The sequence below is a fragment of the Melanostigma gelatinosum genome (genome assembly GCF_949748355.1).
Source record: "Melanostigma gelatinosum genome assembly, chromosome: 23".
In the NCBI taxonomy this organism is placed as follows: Eukaryota; Metazoa; Chordata; class Actinopteri; order Perciformes; family Zoarcidae; genus Melanostigma; species Melanostigma gelatinosum.
The window spans coordinates 15,762,165-15,780,345 of NC_136656.1; the positions used below are offsets into that span (position 1 = coordinate 15,762,165).

Consider the following 18,181-nt stretch of genomic DNA (forward strand, 5'->3'; position numbering starts at 1 on the left):
CAATTAAAAAGTTGGCACATGAAGCCAGCTGGCTCTGTTTATATGTATACAAATATTTTCTATGTTATGATTATATATTTAAAGGCATGTGGTGTACATTCTTCATCTCTTTTTTTGATGCCACCATTAGAAATGTTCTACAAATGCTAACTGTATTTTGGGAATACCCCCCTTTGGAAGGAGCAAACAGACTGATGGGAAGACTAGAAACACTTAAACTAAGCTCTAAGTGCATCGAACAGTTCAAACACTTTCATCCAGTACATGTGATACCTCGTATTCATCAGACTTAACAGTGAGCTGGGGAACCAGAGACAGAAGTTCTGCTATGGCTTTGACCATCAGTGGACGCGAGTCACAGCTCAGCTCGGGTCCCAGACTTCTCCATGTTGAGACGATGTCCACCACCTGCAACACAAGCCTGACTCAAGTCAGTGCCTAGGTTTACCGCACAGGCAGCAAACGTTGGCTACGTGTGTGTGTGTGTGTGTGTGTGTGTGTGGGGTTGACCTCTGCCCGGCACAGCTCCTGTAGTCCTTGCAGGGCGAGAGCAGCAGGGGTTGCCATGTCTGGTCTGGTGCACTGCTTCAGAGTAAGCGTGATGACAGCCAACATGTCACTTCCATGCTGGTAAGGCCTGATACACAATCATACAACATGATGTAAATGAATAGGTGTAATTTAAATAAAAGCGTACAACGTTACTCAATTCTTCGCCCCTCCCCTTTGCATTAAGTCAATCAGACCCTAATGTCATCCCTCAAAGAAAGCACCACATCCCTGACCTCTCTCTGCAGATGTCCCTGAGGCAGGCGGCTCTGGCCAGGATCTGCTCCCACTGGGCGTCCCTCCCCACCACCACCCTGCTGTCCTGCTGGCTCAGCAGACGCTGCACGTCCGGGTAGATTCGATCCTACAGGGAGGAACAAAGCGGGTTGTGAGGAGGAGGCGGACAACAACGCGGCACAGGAAACACGATGACCGTTGGTTATCACGGACCTGTTTCTTCCAAAGAGCGGTCATGAGGCGCACTGCCACTGCTCTCAGCTTGGGGGCGCTGGCCAGCATGTGGAGAGTCTGCAGCACCATGGGGACACAGAGCTGGAACATTAAAGCACATGGCGTGTGTTATTGGTTAAGATCAGCTGAAATGAGCTTTCTGCACATACACATTCAGAATATGAATCACGCTTCAACAAGAACAATCCTTAAAGATGAGGATTTGAAATGAAGTGTGATGTGCAGTGGTTTGTATTTCATGTCAGAACATAACATTGCGTAGGTGCTCAGTACCTTGTGAGTCCCAAGGTTTGGCAGGCAGTTCAGCACAGCGTGAGCCAGGACCGGATTCTTCTCCTTCCCCAGTTTGAACAACAGAACAGGAATAAGGGAGGGCACCTGCAGACACACAGTCTTCTATTCACCACAGGTCAGAGTAGGACATGAGTCCTAACTGGCCCAAAGTACTCAGATTGACACATGTTTGGTCCTACATCTACACTCTTGGAAATAAGGGTTCTTCATGAAGGCCTGACATTCTACACAAACCCTTTTGAATCAAAGAGTTCTTCAATAGTTGTTGAGAACATGGGTTTAAAGATCCTCCCAGCCAACACAGCCCCAGAAACTGTGATTGTGAACCATGATTGTTGTGGGTGGTGTGCAGCACATCAGGCCCGGCCCTTTAAGAGTCTGAACCCTGGGTGGGTTCTAGATGAATACCTTGGAATGAATAAAAAAAACCTGGGTGAGTTCTTGTTAGCACCTGAAGAAGGTGAAAAGGTTCAGAATCGAACCTCCAGAGAGGGTTCTGGGTGAAACCATCAGACCATATAAGCATTCTAAAGGATCTCTCATCGGGGTTTCTGGGTAAAATGTTGGGATCTAGGTAGAACATTTTATAAAGTTTCCAGGTGGAAACAAGTTTTTTTGTTGTTTAAAAAATTGTTTAGCTGGGAATGTATTTTAAGGATTTTGGAACGACTTGTACTGCTGCTCAAGAAAGACTATTTGTTTACATCCTAGAATAATAAAGCAATGTTGATTCTTTTCTTTATTAATTTTTCTTCTTCTCACAATAAAATCAAACAGAACCGATACGCAGTATAGATAAGAGCACTGGTATCGATCCCGTCCCGACTGACTCGAAGATGAACAGACTAAGAGGAGACTGAGAGGGGAGTGGTTCCGAATGATTGATGACAATAAGCTTATTAAAAGCAGAATCATACTGGATATGTGTGGGCTGCAGAGAGGAGCATGGTCTTCATGGTCATGGACGTCTGAGTCCAGCTCATTTCCATTCAATGGACACAAGTCAGACAGAGAATGAAGGACAGTGCAGAGTTAACGCTCTATCGCTCCCTTTAGTGCTGAGGTCAAAAATAGGAACTAGTCACGGTCCTTGGACGCATGTCGTCAACAGCTCTGCAGTGTAACAGCCTTTCATTAACACAAAGCACTTACTGCTGCCCTGCACCTTGGCCGTTGCATAGCAACCACTTTACCTGCTTGGGAGGAGGGGGGGGGGGCAGAAGAAGGATATGGAGTTTTTCCTTCAAGCTGAATCCCTGAAAGAGCTGGTGTTGACCCCAAACTACAAACTTCAATCAATCAATCAGGATACATAATCCTGGATCGATGGTTATTGGTTCCTTTGGTTACTGCTCTCATCTCTTGTAACAAAGACAGACTGAGCAGGCAGACGTGGGTGATGTGATACTGTGAGGAGGGAAGTCCAATGCATTCTAATATGCCAATAACGTTCCACCAGCGCATTCAAACGGCCGGCGCAAGTGTCACTCTGGGAGCAATTAGAGCAGCAGGGGAATACTGGGAGGCCTCTAACGAGCCCCGGTAACGAGGAGCCTATAACACCGTGTGATATTTCACATCACCTTCTGGAGATAGTGACTCCATTTACAGTCCCTGAGGGTCAGTGGGGGGGAGTCTGTCACTTTAAACCTCTCTCTTCATGCGACCAGCAGCAAAAACACCTTTTCCGTACAGTTACGCTATTGCTTTACATTTCTACAAGCGATTATGAAAATCAAGTTGCAAAAAACAAAGCCCGGTTTCACACCTGAATTGCTGATCAAAGTATGTGGGTGATAATTCTAAAAGGGCTCTTTAATTACATCAAATGCAGAGAGAACCAGAGCTATACTTAAAACGGGCCTTGATTTCTAATTTCACCTGTTCTCCAGTCAATGCAAACTCAACCTTTCCTCCATGTTTACCTGTTGTCTTGATAAATGCAGCATAATGACATTAACACAGCTCTAACTCCATCAGTACAACAACATGCTGATGTCACACTCACCTCTTTGAACAGGAATGTTCCATTTAGCTGTGTTTAGATACTTGATAACAAGACTTCCTACACAGATATTTTCACAATAAAAGTCTTTAGTGTCTCAATGGGTATATTCCATTCCTTTAATAGTAACCTTTCAATGTCATGTTTCATTAACTGTCGCGGGGAAACACCCCAGGCACTGGTCAATCTTCAGATTTTGTCTATTTGGGTCTGTAGATTTTTCCTAAAATCACCAAAAGTTAGCATTAGTTAATGTCTCATTTGCATATTTAAACATAACATTGTAACACAACTTGTAATACAAAAAATAATTATCTTAATGGGGACGATCTATGGTGCTATCTATTAGTTAAGACATTTGCCCTTTTCAAATATTTTAACTGACAGATTTATACAATATATTATTACTAAAAACATTTTTATTTTCTAATTTATGCAGAGATAAAAAGAGATATTCAAAATTCCCTCTGTAAAACTCTAATATGTTTCAAAATGAAACAAGAATTTAGAACCTGGCTTTATCCAATGTATGCAAATGAGCCCATATTTAATAAGATCATACCTCATTTGCATACATACATTTTCAGTACCTGTTGGTTCATATTTTTAGTGAGTCAGAGGGCAATGAGTTAGTGATGTGGTAATGTACATACGAAGTCCAACAAACACCCAACTGTAACCTCATGTAGTGCTGTAACTTATTATCATTATTGTGTGAAAATTCTCATGAAATGCAGTGACAATAAAAAAAAAGTGTAAGAAAACTGGCTTCACAAGTTGAGGCCACTATGTACTGAAGAAAGGCAGAGGCAGCTGCATTTTGCCTTGAGGTGAAATGTCAATATTTTAGTTTTGAGGAACCACCAGGCTGAACTGAGGCTTGTGGGTCAACTACCTGGCAGGGGTCGGCAGCAGCGACGGCCTGGCTTGCTTTCAGAGCCAGCTGGCAGACGTCTTCCCGACTCGAGATGATGAGGTGGGTCACGATGAGGGCCAGGGAGCAGAGCCGGCTATGGCTGGACGACAGGGCCGAGCTGACCGACAACAGCCACTCAGCTGCTGCCGCCGAATTGTCTGCCACTTTACGCAGCGTCGACAGAGCCAGGCTGAGCTCGCTGTACCAGGAAGTGAGAGGAAGAGCCAATGGTGGCCCAGACTGAGTAGAAGGAGGGAGATGAAGAAAAGTTTTTCTGTTACACGCTCAAATCTATGATGAAACACATAAAGAGCTTATAGTACCACACTGCCCTACTAGAGAGCTGCGCTCCATTAATCCTGGGTTACTTGTGGTTCATAGAGTCTTAAAAAGTAGGATGGGAGCCAGAGACTTCAGTTATCAAGCTCCTCTTCTGTGGAACCAGCTTCCCGTTTCAGTCCGGGGGCAGACACACTCACCACATTTAAGAGTAGGCTTAAGACTTTCCTCTTTGAGAGTGCTTATAGTTAGGACTGACTCGGGCTTATAGTCGGGGCTGACTCGGGTTCATAGTCGGGGCTGACTCGGGTTCATAGTCGGGGCTGGCTCGGGTTCATAGTCGGGGCTGGCTCGGGTTCATAGTCTGGGCTGGCTCATGTTTATAGTCGGGGCTGGCTCGGGTTTATAGTCGGGGCTGACTCGGGTTCATAGTCGGGGCTGGCTCGGGTTCATAGTCGGGGCTGGCTCGGGTTCATAGTCGGGGCTGGCTCGGGTTCATAGTCGGGGCTGGCTCGGGTTCATAGGCGGGGCTGGCTCGGGTTCATAGTCGGGGCTGGCTCGGGTTCATAGTCCGGGCTGGCTCATGTTTATAGTCGGGGCTGGCTCGGGTTTATAGTCGGGGCTGGCTCGGGTTTATAGTCGGGGCTGGCTCGGGTTTATAGTCGGGGCTGGCTCGGGTTTATAGTCGGGGCTGGCTCGGGTTTATAGTCGGGGCTGGCTCGGGTTTATAGTCGGGGCTGGCTCGGGTTTATAGTCGGGGCTGGCTCGGGTTTATAGTCGGGGCTGGCTCGGGTTTATAGTCCGGGCTGGCTCGGGTTTATAGTCGGGGCTGGCTCGGGTTTATAGTCCGGGCTGGCTCGGGTTTATAGTCCGGGCTGGCTCGGGTTTATAGTCCGGGCTGGCTCGGGTTTATAGTCAGGGCTGACTCGGGTTTATAGTCAGGGCTGACTCGGGTTTATAGTCAGGGCTGACTCGGGTTTATAGTCAGGGCTGACTCGGGTTTATAGTCAGGGCTGACTCGGGTTTATAGTCAGGGCTGACTCATGTTCATAGTCAGGGCTGACTCGGGTTTATAGTTAGGGCTGACTCGGGTTTATAGTTAGGGCTGACTCGGGTTTATAGTTAGGGCTGACTCGGGTTTATAGTTAGGGCTGACTCATGTTCATAGTTAGGGCTGACTCATGTTCATAGTTAGGACTGACTCATGTTCATAGTTAGGGCTGACTCAAGTTCATAGTTAGGACTGACTCATGTTCATAGTTAGGGCTGACTCATGTTCATAGTTAGGGCTGACTCATGTTCATAGTTAGGGCTGGATCAGGTTCATATTGAGGACTGACTCATGTTCATAGTTAGGACTGACTCATGTTCATAGTTAGGACTGACTCATGTTCATAGTTAGGGCTGACTCATGTTCATAGTTAGGACTGACTCATGTTCATAGTTAGGACTGACTCATGTTCATAGTTAGGGCTGACTCATGTTCATAGTTAGGACTGACTCATGTTCATATTGAGGACTGACTCATGTTCATAGTTAGGACTGACTCATGTTCATAGTTAGGACTGACTCATGTTCATAGTTAGGACTGACTCATGTTCATAGTGAGGGCTGACTCATGTTCATAGTTAGGGTTGACTCATGTTCATAGTGAGGGCTGACTCATGTTCATAGTTAGGACTGACTCATGTTCATAGTTAGGGCTGACTCATGTTCATAGTTAGGACTGACTCATGTTCATAGTTAGGACTGACTCATGTTCATAGTGAGGGCTGACTCATGTTCATAGTTAGGGCTGACTCATGTTCATAGTTAGGACTGACTCATGTTCATAGTTAGGACTGACTCATGTTCATAGTGAGGGCTGACTCATGTTCATAGTTAGGGCTGACTCATGTTCATAGTTAGGGCTGACTCATGTTCATAGTTAGGGCTGACTCATGTTCATAGTTAGGGCTGGATCAGGTTCAAAGTGAGGACTGACTCATGTTTATAGTTAGGGCTGGCTCATGTTAATAGTTAGGGCTGGCTCATGTTCATAGTTAGGGCTGGCTCATGTTAATAGTTAGGGCTGGCTCATGTTAATAGTTAGGGCTGGATCAGGTTCATAGTGAGGACTGACTCATGTTCATAGTTAGGGCTGGCTCATGTTAATAGTTAGGGCTGGCTCATGTTAATAGTTAGGGCTGGCTCGGGTTTATAGCTAGGGCTGGCTCTGGATTGCCTTGGACCGGCCCTTAGACAAGCTGGTATCGGCAAAAACTACAGGGGGTCTTCCTAGGATACACTGAGCTCCTCTCTCCTCTTCTTCACCTCTGTCTGTATGAATTGATGTCCCATTAATGCCTATAACTAACTTTACTTGTTGAGGCAAAGCCCTCTGAGGCAAAATTGTAATTTGTGATTTTGGGCGATACAAAAATGAATTGAATTGAATAAATAAACAAATCAACAACTGAAAAAGAAATGTCAAAACAGATCAAAACAGAAATTGAGAAGACTTGCATGAAATTCTCACCAATGCTGGTTACTGAGGGCCATCTGTTCAACAAAAAGCTATGCAGGTATAAAATTCCCACTGGAATCACCAACGTTCTTTTTTCACAGTCAAAAGTGACCTTCAATTTATTAGTTATTGTTTTGTTATTATTATTGAAAGGAAGTAACATCAGAAACGCTCCCTGAAGCTGCTTGGTCAGCAGTGTGGATGTGAGAAAGGAGCCAGGGTTTGCTTTTCTGTCTCTAGCAGTGTTTCATTTCTTCACTCTTCATGCGATCGAATGAGTGCAATACTACGAGAGACTGTCTGTGAATGTGCGCCGGTATCCATGGTTATAGTTAAATGTGGGGGTGAGAGATTAGTGACAGGCAAGGGGAGGTATGGAACCTGAACGTGCCCTTTCCTGTCATATAAAGACTGCAACCACAGCCGATTGAGCTGCTATTTCACTGTATGGCTCAGTTTTTATTGACCTATATGTGAAAGTATTGCTTTTTCATTGTGTTCTGTACTTTCAGTAGTGATTGACAGATGAAATGTTCTGTTTTGCCTGCTGTGAAGACAGCGTATATGGTAGAGAGGACTTCCTGCAGTTTCTCGTAAAATAAAAGCTGTTGAAAAGCCCAAAAAATGCTGAATTATAACCGCAGCGTATGTCCGACTGGAGTATTATGAGATAACTGCTCATATAAAACAGTCGGATGTAAGTATTTTTGATCTAAACTAGCTCAAATCTGGTCGTTCATTTTGTGCCACAGGCTGCTTATCAATGACAGACGAATGACCATTATAGAACCTGGGAGAAACATCCTCAGTGCTACCTGTCCTGGTTTATCCGTCTCTCTGCTGACGCGGCGGAGCAGCCTGTGGGCCAGGTCCTGGTTGAGACTGTGCGTCCGCCGGTCGGCGAGCGGCTCGGTGAGGTCCGAGCAGGACAGGAGCTGCAGCACAGGAAGAACCAGGACTGGACTCAACCAGGGTGACGGCTCAGCCTGCTCAGGGACTAAACTCAGAGCTGAGTCACCCAGAGAGAGAGGGAGGGAGAGGAGAACAAAGCCCCATCAGGGTTAAAGAATCCATATGAGTAAATGAGCTTGTAAAGTAGGCGAGATGAAATTAACAACAGAGCAACAGCTTCAACATGCCAACTTGGGAAATGATGTAGCAAGGAAGCATCATGATAGTTTTAACTATAACGTACAATACGTCTGTATGTTCAGACAACATACTGTGTACTGACTGAAAGACTCGCTAGTTTAAGCTATAAATCAAGAGGAGAAGTCCCATTAACTCAACCAGTTAACGGGACATTTAGGAAGTATTTGCATAAAGCAGCTTTAGACTTTAAAGGAATAGTTCAGCTTTGTTGAAGTGGCTTTGTATGCGGTACTTCTCTTTATAGTGCTGATAGCGAGTTTATTACCTTCAGTAGATACAGTTTCAGTCATTTCACCTCTCAGAACACAGGAGCTGCATCGGTTAGTTAGTTTGTGTTATAGTGTGACTTTGGTCTGTTAAAGATTAAACTCTGATCAGAACAAAGTCACGCAAGAACACAAAGTGATGGAGGCGGTAGAGCAGCACCTCCTGTGTTCTCAGAGGTAAAATGATTGTTTCTGTCAATGGAGTCTTTGAAGAGAGAACTAATGGAGATAACGGCAGTGACTGTATTCTAAATATAGGACACATTATCTAATATAGGTAATACACTGACTATGGAGAAGTACATCATACATCCACACTATCCCTTTAAGAATGTGTGTCGGGTACTGGATGTCTCAAAGAGGCTTTACCCAGACTGAGCAGGCTGGTCTGCTGAGCTGCAGGGACCTCTAACAGGAGCATGGCCACGCCCATCAGCAGCTCGTCCAATGGCAGCTCCTGCAGATACAAACGGTGAAGGTTAGATGAGCTACTGATGATGAACTTGTCCAGAGTAAATAATAATCTAGAGTTTTATTGGACGTAAACAGCCGTGTCACCTGATGACCAGCTGACAGCAGCCGCTGCAACACATTGAGAAGAGGCCGACAGTCTCCGTTTAACTCCAGGCAGCGCTGGCAGGCACACAGCAGCTGTCCAAGCAGCCCGACTCTCTCGCTCCTCCAGCGCTCCTCGGGGGCCGGGACGAGACCCTGAAGCAGAGCGTCCACGAATCCACAGAGCTCCAGCACCGCCTCCACGCTGTCCACCTGCCATCACAGAGAGCACCACACAACTCCTCTCAGTGCTTTCATTCCTTTCCTCGACCACATTTTCCCCCGATAAGATATAGTTGAAAAAGAAATCCATCTGAAAATGAGTGACACCAAACTGCTGCTCGTGTGAGATGTTTCCACCAGTGGCCACTATGACTAAAAAGCAGCTTTCTCTTCATTTCCCAGGATTCTCTTGAGACCGTTCTTTAAAGCATCGTCTGACCTCACTGACAGTGAGTGCAAGAAGACCAAAAGCAGGAAACAACTAATCTGGCGAGGTGCAATGTGTTTACTTGTCATGCTACTTCTGTGATGAATGTGGCTTCTGATGGACTTCCACCTAAACGCACCTGCATGTGTGGCACCAGCTGACAGAGGCAGTGCAGCAGGCTGTCAGACACTGGGGAGGTGTGTTCCTGCTCCTTGTTCTGGAGGACTGATCCAGCTCCTGGGTGGACGGGCAGCAGCACCCTGAGGAGTCTATGCCGCAGGAGGGCGTGTTGGGGTTGCCTCTGAGGCTCACAGTACAGGTACCGCAGGAAGGGGGCCAGCATGGTGATGTAGGCTGGTTCCCTTCTGCAGAAACACAAGGCGTGAAACGGAAACTCAAGCCTTAAAAAGAAAGCAGTATGTGCCGTGGAGGTGTGTGTCTGTGTTTATCCGTCATCATTGCAATAACAGCTGACGGTGGGGAGATGAGTTATCGGGATGGGTGCTCGCCACAGATGGCTTTCAAAATTCATGCAGCGAGGGGGGGGGGGGGAGATTGGATGGAGGGTTCAAGGCCTCTGTGGCAGCCATGCTAACCTGTCAGCAGCCTGCCCAATGAAGTCATCAATCTCCAGCATCAGAGTGGGCCAGCAGTCCACGCGGTTCTCCAGCGCAGTGATGAATGGGTGAGGGCTGCTCCTGCAAAACAACACAGATGTGACACAGATGTTAGTAAACCAAGGTTATCACCAGTCAAACCGCCGCATCTTTCACGAGCTCCCACATTAAAATACTGAAGGTCCAGGTTCCAAACTATTACGTGAATAAACTGAAATTACAGATATGACTGAGTTTAACTGGAGAATGTGAGCCCTGAAACTGACTAGAGACAAGACGTCTCACTCTGTTGGATCTGTTGAAACTACAGAAGCAACCCGTCACAAACAGCACCTCAGTGCTCCAGACTGGGATATTAAATCCCAAACAGGAGTTCTCTCGGTCACGTTTCAAATCCTTGCCTGAATTTTTAAATAATGCCTCTGCACCTCGATGTCTGGACATCTTATTTTTCAGTCTGCCTACTGTGTTCTTGTTAAATTATATTTTGCCACATTGATAACTGCTGTTGGGGACGTAAAGGAGCGTGTTTGGGTTGTCAGCATTTAAGAAACTGAATTCTTGACATCAATAGAATTATTAATGTGAGTAACAATTATTAATGATTATTAATGTGAACAGGGACTAATAACCAAATGATAAACTAAGTCTCATAATTAGTGGTCACTCATAATGTCAATAGTCGGGTACGACTACACATTCGAAGTGATAGTGAAGGGTTACGTTCGTACACAGGCTACTACATACAGTTTCATTACACACATATACACAAGTAATCACAGACGACTGCTTCTTAAAGTATAACAGAGTTTATTAAATCAAAATAATAAATGATCAGATCAATTAATATCACAACCAACAAACGCTACACAATTTTATATGTCTAATACCTAAAGTCAAATGAATAAAATGGGGGGGGGGGTATATGTACGTAAGTGTGTGTGTGTGTGTATGTGTGTGTGTGTGTGTGAGGATCCATGCGTGTTGTCAAGAAGAGTTGACCCCTCAGAGCTGCCTCGGTAACATGTTGGCACATTCAAGGGAGAGTCAGGATATAAGAGCACAAAGCATATACTCAGAAATCAATAGTTAAAATGTAATCAAAAGATAAAGTGTAGGAATTATATAACGAAATGTTTAATCAATAAGTAACGAATGTGTAAATGCATAGAGTGATTTAACAACTGTATTAAGTGTTTAACAAATGTCTTGTGTAACAGGAGCTGCGATAAAAGTGCTAGTCAGAATGACTTGCAGAAATCTGAGGCAGATGTTATGGGTGGAGTTAGGAAGAGACAGTTGCAAGAGATGAGTCATAGAGGCAGGAAGCCTGGACTTGTCCGGACTTGTTCAGAACTCAACGCGCTCTCCAAAGGGAGGGGGGATGAGATCATGTATTGAACAAGGGGGGCTGATAAAGCCCGAATGAGAAATAAAAGGAGACATTTGCAGGCAGCACACTGGGATTTCAACACGGGTGCTGTCCAAATGCACCGAGGGAAGATACGGACGATCGTAACTGATGTATTGAGGACTTCGTCTCTGTTCACGGAAAGAAGACCGCTGTTCGTGGACAATAAGATTTAAAGACGGAGGTTTTTCCTCTCCCCACTGCTCGACTCTTAACATCTGGACAACGGAGAAGACGCAGCAGCCCGAGAAAGACTTTGTACTGAGTTTTGAGGACTGTTGAACGGACTCCGCTGCAGAGCAGGAGGACGGAGGGTCTGGCCAGACCTTCGCTCCTAACAACTCCAAAAGAACTTTTTCATCGCACCATTGAACATCCAGCTCCAGCCGAGCCGTCTCGGCATCTAAAACTAATGAGTATAATCGAAGAAGAAAATTAAAGTAACGAATCAAGTGTAGTAACATTTTATGTGAGCTGTAGCTTTAACCCTTGCAAACTAACCAAATATAACCTGCAATAAATATCTAATCTGCATTTAAAGTAAATTTCTCAAGTGCATTCATTTGCTCAAGTAGTAAAAAGTTCCTCGTGGCAGTAAAAAGTTAAAGCCATTGTATGTCTAACAACTGAGTTCTGAAAGGTTATCCTAGAGACTGAATCCACTTAACAACCCCTTACGGTTTTAGAAAGAATTAATCCTAGCCGTTAAAACCTAACCTGGCATTTACCAAGAGCACGGATCCATAAGAGGGAAGCTGCCATAACCGACGCGACTGGTGAGAGCGCCCGGGGCCAGGACTGGTCTCTCGGCCGAGCGCGCTCAGACCGGAGGAAGCAGGGTAGACGTCGGGAGTAATGGCAGTTAGCGGAGCCAGGCGAGTTCCCTCGCCAGAACACCAGCTCGACAATCTTTTAATAGAGAGCTGAGTCAGTAAGTAGCCCCGTATCGGGCCAGAAGTACCCCAGGATCTAACAGTGTGAAACGAGGAGGCCTTGAAACTACAGCCGAGAACTACAAACCAAGATGGCGGAGTCGAGTGACTTGGACAAAATGGCGGAGGGGGAGGCTGCAGTGTAATCACGTGTGTGAAAAGGGAGGGGCCTTAAAGAACTACAGCTGAAAACTACAACCAAGATGGCGGGGTCGAGTGACTTAGACAAAATGGCGGAAGGGGGCGGGGGGGGGGGGGGGGTCAGCTGTGTGTGACCACGTGTGTTGGGACAATAGGCGAGAGGCTCACCCACAATCAGCCGGAGCTCTGTGTGTATGTAAGTTACGGAAAACAAGAGAAATAAAAGGCGGCAGAGAGAGGAATCAAAGCTGCTGTGTGCGGTGTCGCGTTGTAGTGAGATTGAGGATCGCTGATCATATCTGACACAAGCTGCCGTTGTCGCGTCGCAAACTGACGACACTTATGCACGATAGCCGCGATTCCACACTTCACTCACAGAGTCAATTCAAGTAAATAGAGCAAGAACAAAATGAAATAAAATAATCCCCAAACAAACAGTCAGAGCAGGAAGCGCACAATACGACGGGCCCGGCGGTCCGTCAGTGATTGCGCAATATCTCAGCAACATGAAACAGTAACTCGACACGACAAAAACACGGGAATAACAACACATGAATGAATAACCTGAATTAAACGTAGGTTATATTAAGCTAAGCTATGCCCAGACGCCATGAACTCTTACTTTGGAGAAGCTTCGATGCAAAGGGAAGAGTGTTCGTGGAAGAATTGTCCTTTTCCTCGAGATGTGGGGCTGCTTGTCAGCACAGCTGTTGAGCTGGTGATGCTTCGGTCCATCGTGGCGTGGCTCTCGCTCGCGAGCAAACGCAGACGTGATCTGTTCACGCTGCAGAGAGGACAGTTTAACTTCGGTTGAGGCGACGTGGTCGGCGCGTACTCCCGGGAATCATCGGAGAAGGAGTGAGGCTTAGCGTCTTCCTTCTGCCGGAATGTGTACACAAGAAGCGGAGAACGGATCGCGAAGTAATTCGTTCTCGCGGGCAAAGGCCTTAACTCAGAATGGAACAACGTTTGTTTCGACCAGCGAAATGGCACGTGCGCGCTGAGATGAGGGTGGATGAGGCCGATCGTGCCTCGTGAATCTTCTTAGGGACCGGACGGGGTCCGGAGCGAAGACACAGATTTTCGCTGCGTTAGCACTTATAAACGGGTCGGCACAAGCAGCGGGGGGCGCTGGCTTGGCCAATGAAGGGTCCGCCTCAGCGGTGGCCGAAGGCTGGAGGTGTGGTCATCTCGGGTGGCCAAACGGGTCAGACCCCAGGTCAGGCTTTTGTGAGGAAGGAAAACATGTGAGGAGCTCAGCCAGCCAGGAGATGGCGCCAGACCCCAACACTGCAATCAGACGCAAAAAGAAGTGCTACTTGCACAAACTGTATGTGCATGTTTGCACTGTGATAGCATTAGCACGATATCTTTTGTGAATCGGACCTTCAGACGGAGCAGGCTGCCAATTGATGCACAATTCATGGTGCTATCAGCGTTCGTGATCCATTCTTTGTGAATTTGCCGGTCGGCACACTCTGATTGTACAGTGTGGCAGCTTCTTCCTCTTACAAATGATCTTTGTCCCAACAGAGAAAGCGGCTGCAGAGAGCACTCAAACCAAACATGAAGGTTATCACAGTTTAGCCAATCTGTGCATTTTGCCATCCTCCGTGTCTGAAGTCACAATCGCTCACCGGTGCAGCCAAAGTTGTTCAGCATTAACATCCGTTGATTTGCATCTCATTCTGAGACGCTGAACAGAGGAGCCTGGCTGTCGTCCAGGAGAGCAGCAGCTCTGCAGCACAGGTCCATCAAATAAGCCTGGATCACAAATATCATATTCATGGAATCTGCTGCTTATTATTTGTAGTAAAATAGCAGTTTTAAAGCTAGCCGTCCTCTACCTGTCCTGTCCTGTGAGTGTAAACAACACACAGCCTCCATTACTCGTGCATTTGCAAACCCATTAAGTCCAAACAAAACACCGGGGTCAAATCCAAGACCTCCGGCCCACAGACGGGCCGGAGGTCAACTAAACAGCACTTAACCCACGCCTTCCATCCATCACATATCGCAGTGTAGGAAGGAAGTTCAGTGGCTGAGCATGTCTGTGCATGTGACAGACTACAGCGAGCCCCCCCCCCCCTGCTTTACATGCCGTTATCTGTCCGACCATCTCTGTCCCCCTCCTCGGGTTCCCTGTGTCTGTCTCCTCTACACGGCTCCCATCCATCAGCCTCCCAGCTCCCTGCGTTTCAGCCGCCACACAAAGGAAGCGGCAGGAAGTCGAGGCCGAGACCTTCCTCCTCTTAGTTCAACTCCAAGTTCACCGGTGGATCACGGTGCTGGCAGACAAATGGGCCAGGTAACATCCGTTCACTGGAATGCTCAGCTTCCTGGGGGACATGTGAGGGGATTTGCCTCATTTACCATCTGAAAGCACCACAGCAGGAGAACATCACCAAAGCATTAGCCTTCATGAATCCCTTTGATCTTGAAGCTATCTTTAAGAGATATATATATATGCTTCCTCACAATCTACAGATAAAACCACTTCTCATCACTCAACAGTCTGGCAGTCCAAAGGTCAGAAGGTTCAGCCCTATATCACATGTAGGTAATAAGCACAACTAAGGCCAGGAAGCTTTAGTCCCTTTAGAAAGACATCATTTGTCCTAAAAAGAAAAAACGTGTTTACATTTGGTATTAGTACCAAGACACAGGTATCATATCGCCACTAGTACTGACACTCCAACGATACGCAGTCACACTATTGACCACAACTCTTCAACCGTGATGCCAGAATTAAAAGGACCAAACTTTATCTTTTATTGACTTTAGTCACTTTTTATTTCGTGAAACAAGACATGTGAGCCAGAATGTAGAACATAGGGTGACATGACAGGATTCACACTACAGGGTGTCAAATAAAGAGCAAAGCGTGGATCCTATGGTGAGAGAGGAAGTGCCGGGCAGGCTGTTAGGTTTGCATGACCAAACCTGGACATGTGACTGATGGTTGTTTCCCACCAGATATTACAGGAAAAAACACAAAGTCAGATAATAAAAATACAGAACTCTATTTTACAAAAGGTATCCAACCCGCTTGATATTATTTGACATCTGTTTTCAGAATTCCATGTTAACTCTGGTTATAGTTACAATGCTTCATGATTAGATTTAGAATTTCACCAGTTCTGTAAGGGACTTGGAAGACGGAAGGTGACCAGGTCAAGTCCAACACGTTACAGAGTGTGAACTGGCAGGTGCTGACGTGTGCTTGAGCAAGGCATTGAACCCCTAACCGCTTCGAACGCCTGCCTGTGTGGCGGCTCCATCACTCTGGCGTCCATGTGCATGAGTGAGCAATGAAGTGAGCCCTCGATGTAATTGTAACACACTCATATTTCTGATTACCTGAGCAGGCAGACAGCCTGCAGGGCTCACCCAGGATAGACTACACTACAGTCAGATATCACATGAGACATGGACCCTCCCCGATCCTGCTGGGGGGCCAAAGTGGCTCAGAGTCTCTGTGGCAGATTGCACGGGGCAGCGGCGAGCAGACGGTCAACAATGGACGCCAGTGTGCATCCTCCATTAATCCTGCAGCACTTACAGTTACCCAGCGGTGCCACGCCTGACGACCAATGGAGGGCCAGACTGCCAGGCCAACGGCGCCACCCTGCTGCCCCCGACACATTCATCTTCCCACCGGGGAGGTGCGGCCTGCCAGACAGACGCAGACAGCAGAGGCAGCGACGAAGACGGAACGAGACAGAAGAGGACAATGGGAAGGAGGAGAGGAAGAGAGGAGGGATAGAATGTGGAGAAAGATAGGTTAAGAGGGAGCGAGGTACATGGAGAGCAGGAGGGAGGAAGGGAAACATGAAGGAAAAGGAAAAAATACAAAGCAGCATAGTCTTTATCCCCCGCTGTAACTGATTAAGGAGGCCCCAGGGTCCTGGCAGAGGTGGAGGAGGAGGAGGAGGGACAATAAACCAGTTTGACTGACCTGAACCACAGAGGGCTAGCCCCACTCTGAATAGTAACTGTATCGTCAGCATCAACAAATCAAGACCTTTCTCTTCACAAAAGCTTCCAAGTAAGTGTGACCTTCATCTTCACTGGCTCAAATATTGGTCACAGTAAATGCTGAGGTTTCGTGAAATTGTGAAAATGCTAAAGTTTGACGGGTCAAGACAAACCAAAGAACAAATAACAAACCAGATGATGATCTATTCACGTGTCTAAGCCATGAAAGGAACAATACCTGGACCTGAAGCAGCTAAATGGAATGCAGCCATCATTCATTGGAATTATTCACGCCAGCATTTCCTACTGTAACATGTCAAAATGTCCCTCATGAATAAAACACGTCTACAGCTCACTGATTAACATGAAGCATCTCATCTGTAGTGTCCTTTGGAGTGGGAACGCAAAGCAGACCAACTGTCGGACTGTGTGACAGCAAATATGTGATTTTAGTACAAATTCAAAAGCTTAACTGCTAAAGTCCTCAAAGTGTAGCCGATATTATACAAGATCATCTGGTAACCATGCTAATGTTCAATCAAGAAGTGAGAAGGAGTTCAACCAGAGCTCTGTATAAATAGTGTCAGCATGCTGTATAACTGCAGCGTCAGGGTTCTTGGGTCCTTTGTAGTATGCCCCCCCCCCCACACCCTCTCTCACCCCCATTTCTACACTGCCAAATAAAGGCACAAATACAAATGCCCCCCAGGAATACTGTCCTATGTATTTTACCAGTCCCCTAGAAAACAGAGTGGAACAAAGGAAACGTAACAACCACACGTTTCTGCCTCCTCGTCCCCACTTATGATGTATGAAGTCCAGATGCAGTCTCAGCTAATTACACTCATCATCACTTCTGTCTTGATGTGACCAGAGAACATCAACAGGAAGCACAAATGAGCTGCATGATCTGCTGTTGACTTGAACACACAAGTCCAAACTAGAGACGTGAAAGCACCCTTATCCTATGAATCCTACTCACTATAGTGAATACTGATGAGTCCACCTAGAGGGCGTGAATGTAACCCTGGTGATGTAATCATGTGTGATAGAATCGGTTATACACAACAGTCACATGCACAGATGCAGAGTAGAGACACATTGTCTACACTACGCATGCTGTGTATGGTGTGTGTGAGGAAGACTGACCTGATGGAGTAAGGACAGGTGAAGTGTGTGTCTCCGTCTCTCTGGTCTGCCTGCATCTGGAGCAGCCGTCCCATGACCTTCATCAGCCCCTGGACGTTTCTGTCCACAGGTCACAAACACAACAGAGAATAACTCAAAGGAAAGAGCTAACTTACAACGAGTAAAGGAGCCTATTGTCTTTCTGAAGATCAATATCAAGTGATTTGTGTGTTATTTAATTGCCTGATCGCAACTATTTGATCTGACTGCGATCATTTAGCATAATCCCTGGATTCCATGATAGAATGTTAAAGCCAATGTTATGTGAATAAGGTGTTGTTCCATCAGCATGTTAGCCCTGTTAGCACAGCTCAGCCATCGCCATGTTGAGAGCCGTGTGGCGGCAATCCTTCAATCTGAGATTTTCTCTGAATCTCATATCGAGCTCATTTAACTTCTGAACATAAATCAGGCCTCCTTCTACCAGTGGTGGCCATCAGGGCCAGCTAAGCCTTCTCTGCTGGCCTAAACAGGATCATAAACGTATAGCT

General features: G+C 46.4%; 1 protein-coding gene across 2 annotated transcripts in view; it reads right to left on the reverse strand.

Moving 5' to 3' along the window:
• The window catches only part of focad (focadhesin), a 65,146-nt gene that overhangs the window by 21,979 nt on the left and 24,986 nt on the right, over nt 1-18,181 (reverse strand). For both annotated transcript variants that reach the window (XM_079295637.1, XM_079295638.1), the window contains exons 5-16: nt 17,652-17,750; nt 10,020-10,121; nt 9,563-9,788; nt 8,997-9,206; nt 8,808-8,895; nt 7,836-8,029; nt 4,215-4,475; nt 1,294-1,398; nt 1,000-1,101; nt 786-913; nt 511-637; nt 274-408 (exon numbers count right to left, since the gene is read on the reverse strand). In XM_079295637.1, coding sequence (XP_079151763.1) covers nt 274-408; nt 511-637; nt 786-913; nt 1,000-1,101; nt 1,294-1,398; nt 4,215-4,475; nt 7,836-8,029; nt 8,808-8,895; nt 8,997-9,206; nt 9,563-9,788; nt 10,020-10,121; nt 17,652-17,750 — 1,777 coding nt within the window. The remainder of the gene's footprint in view (nt 1-273; nt 409-510; nt 638-785; nt 914-999; nt 1,102-1,293; nt 1,399-4,214; nt 4,476-7,835; nt 8,030-8,807; nt 8,896-8,996; nt 9,207-9,562; nt 9,789-10,019; nt 10,122-17,651; nt 17,751-18,181) is intronic.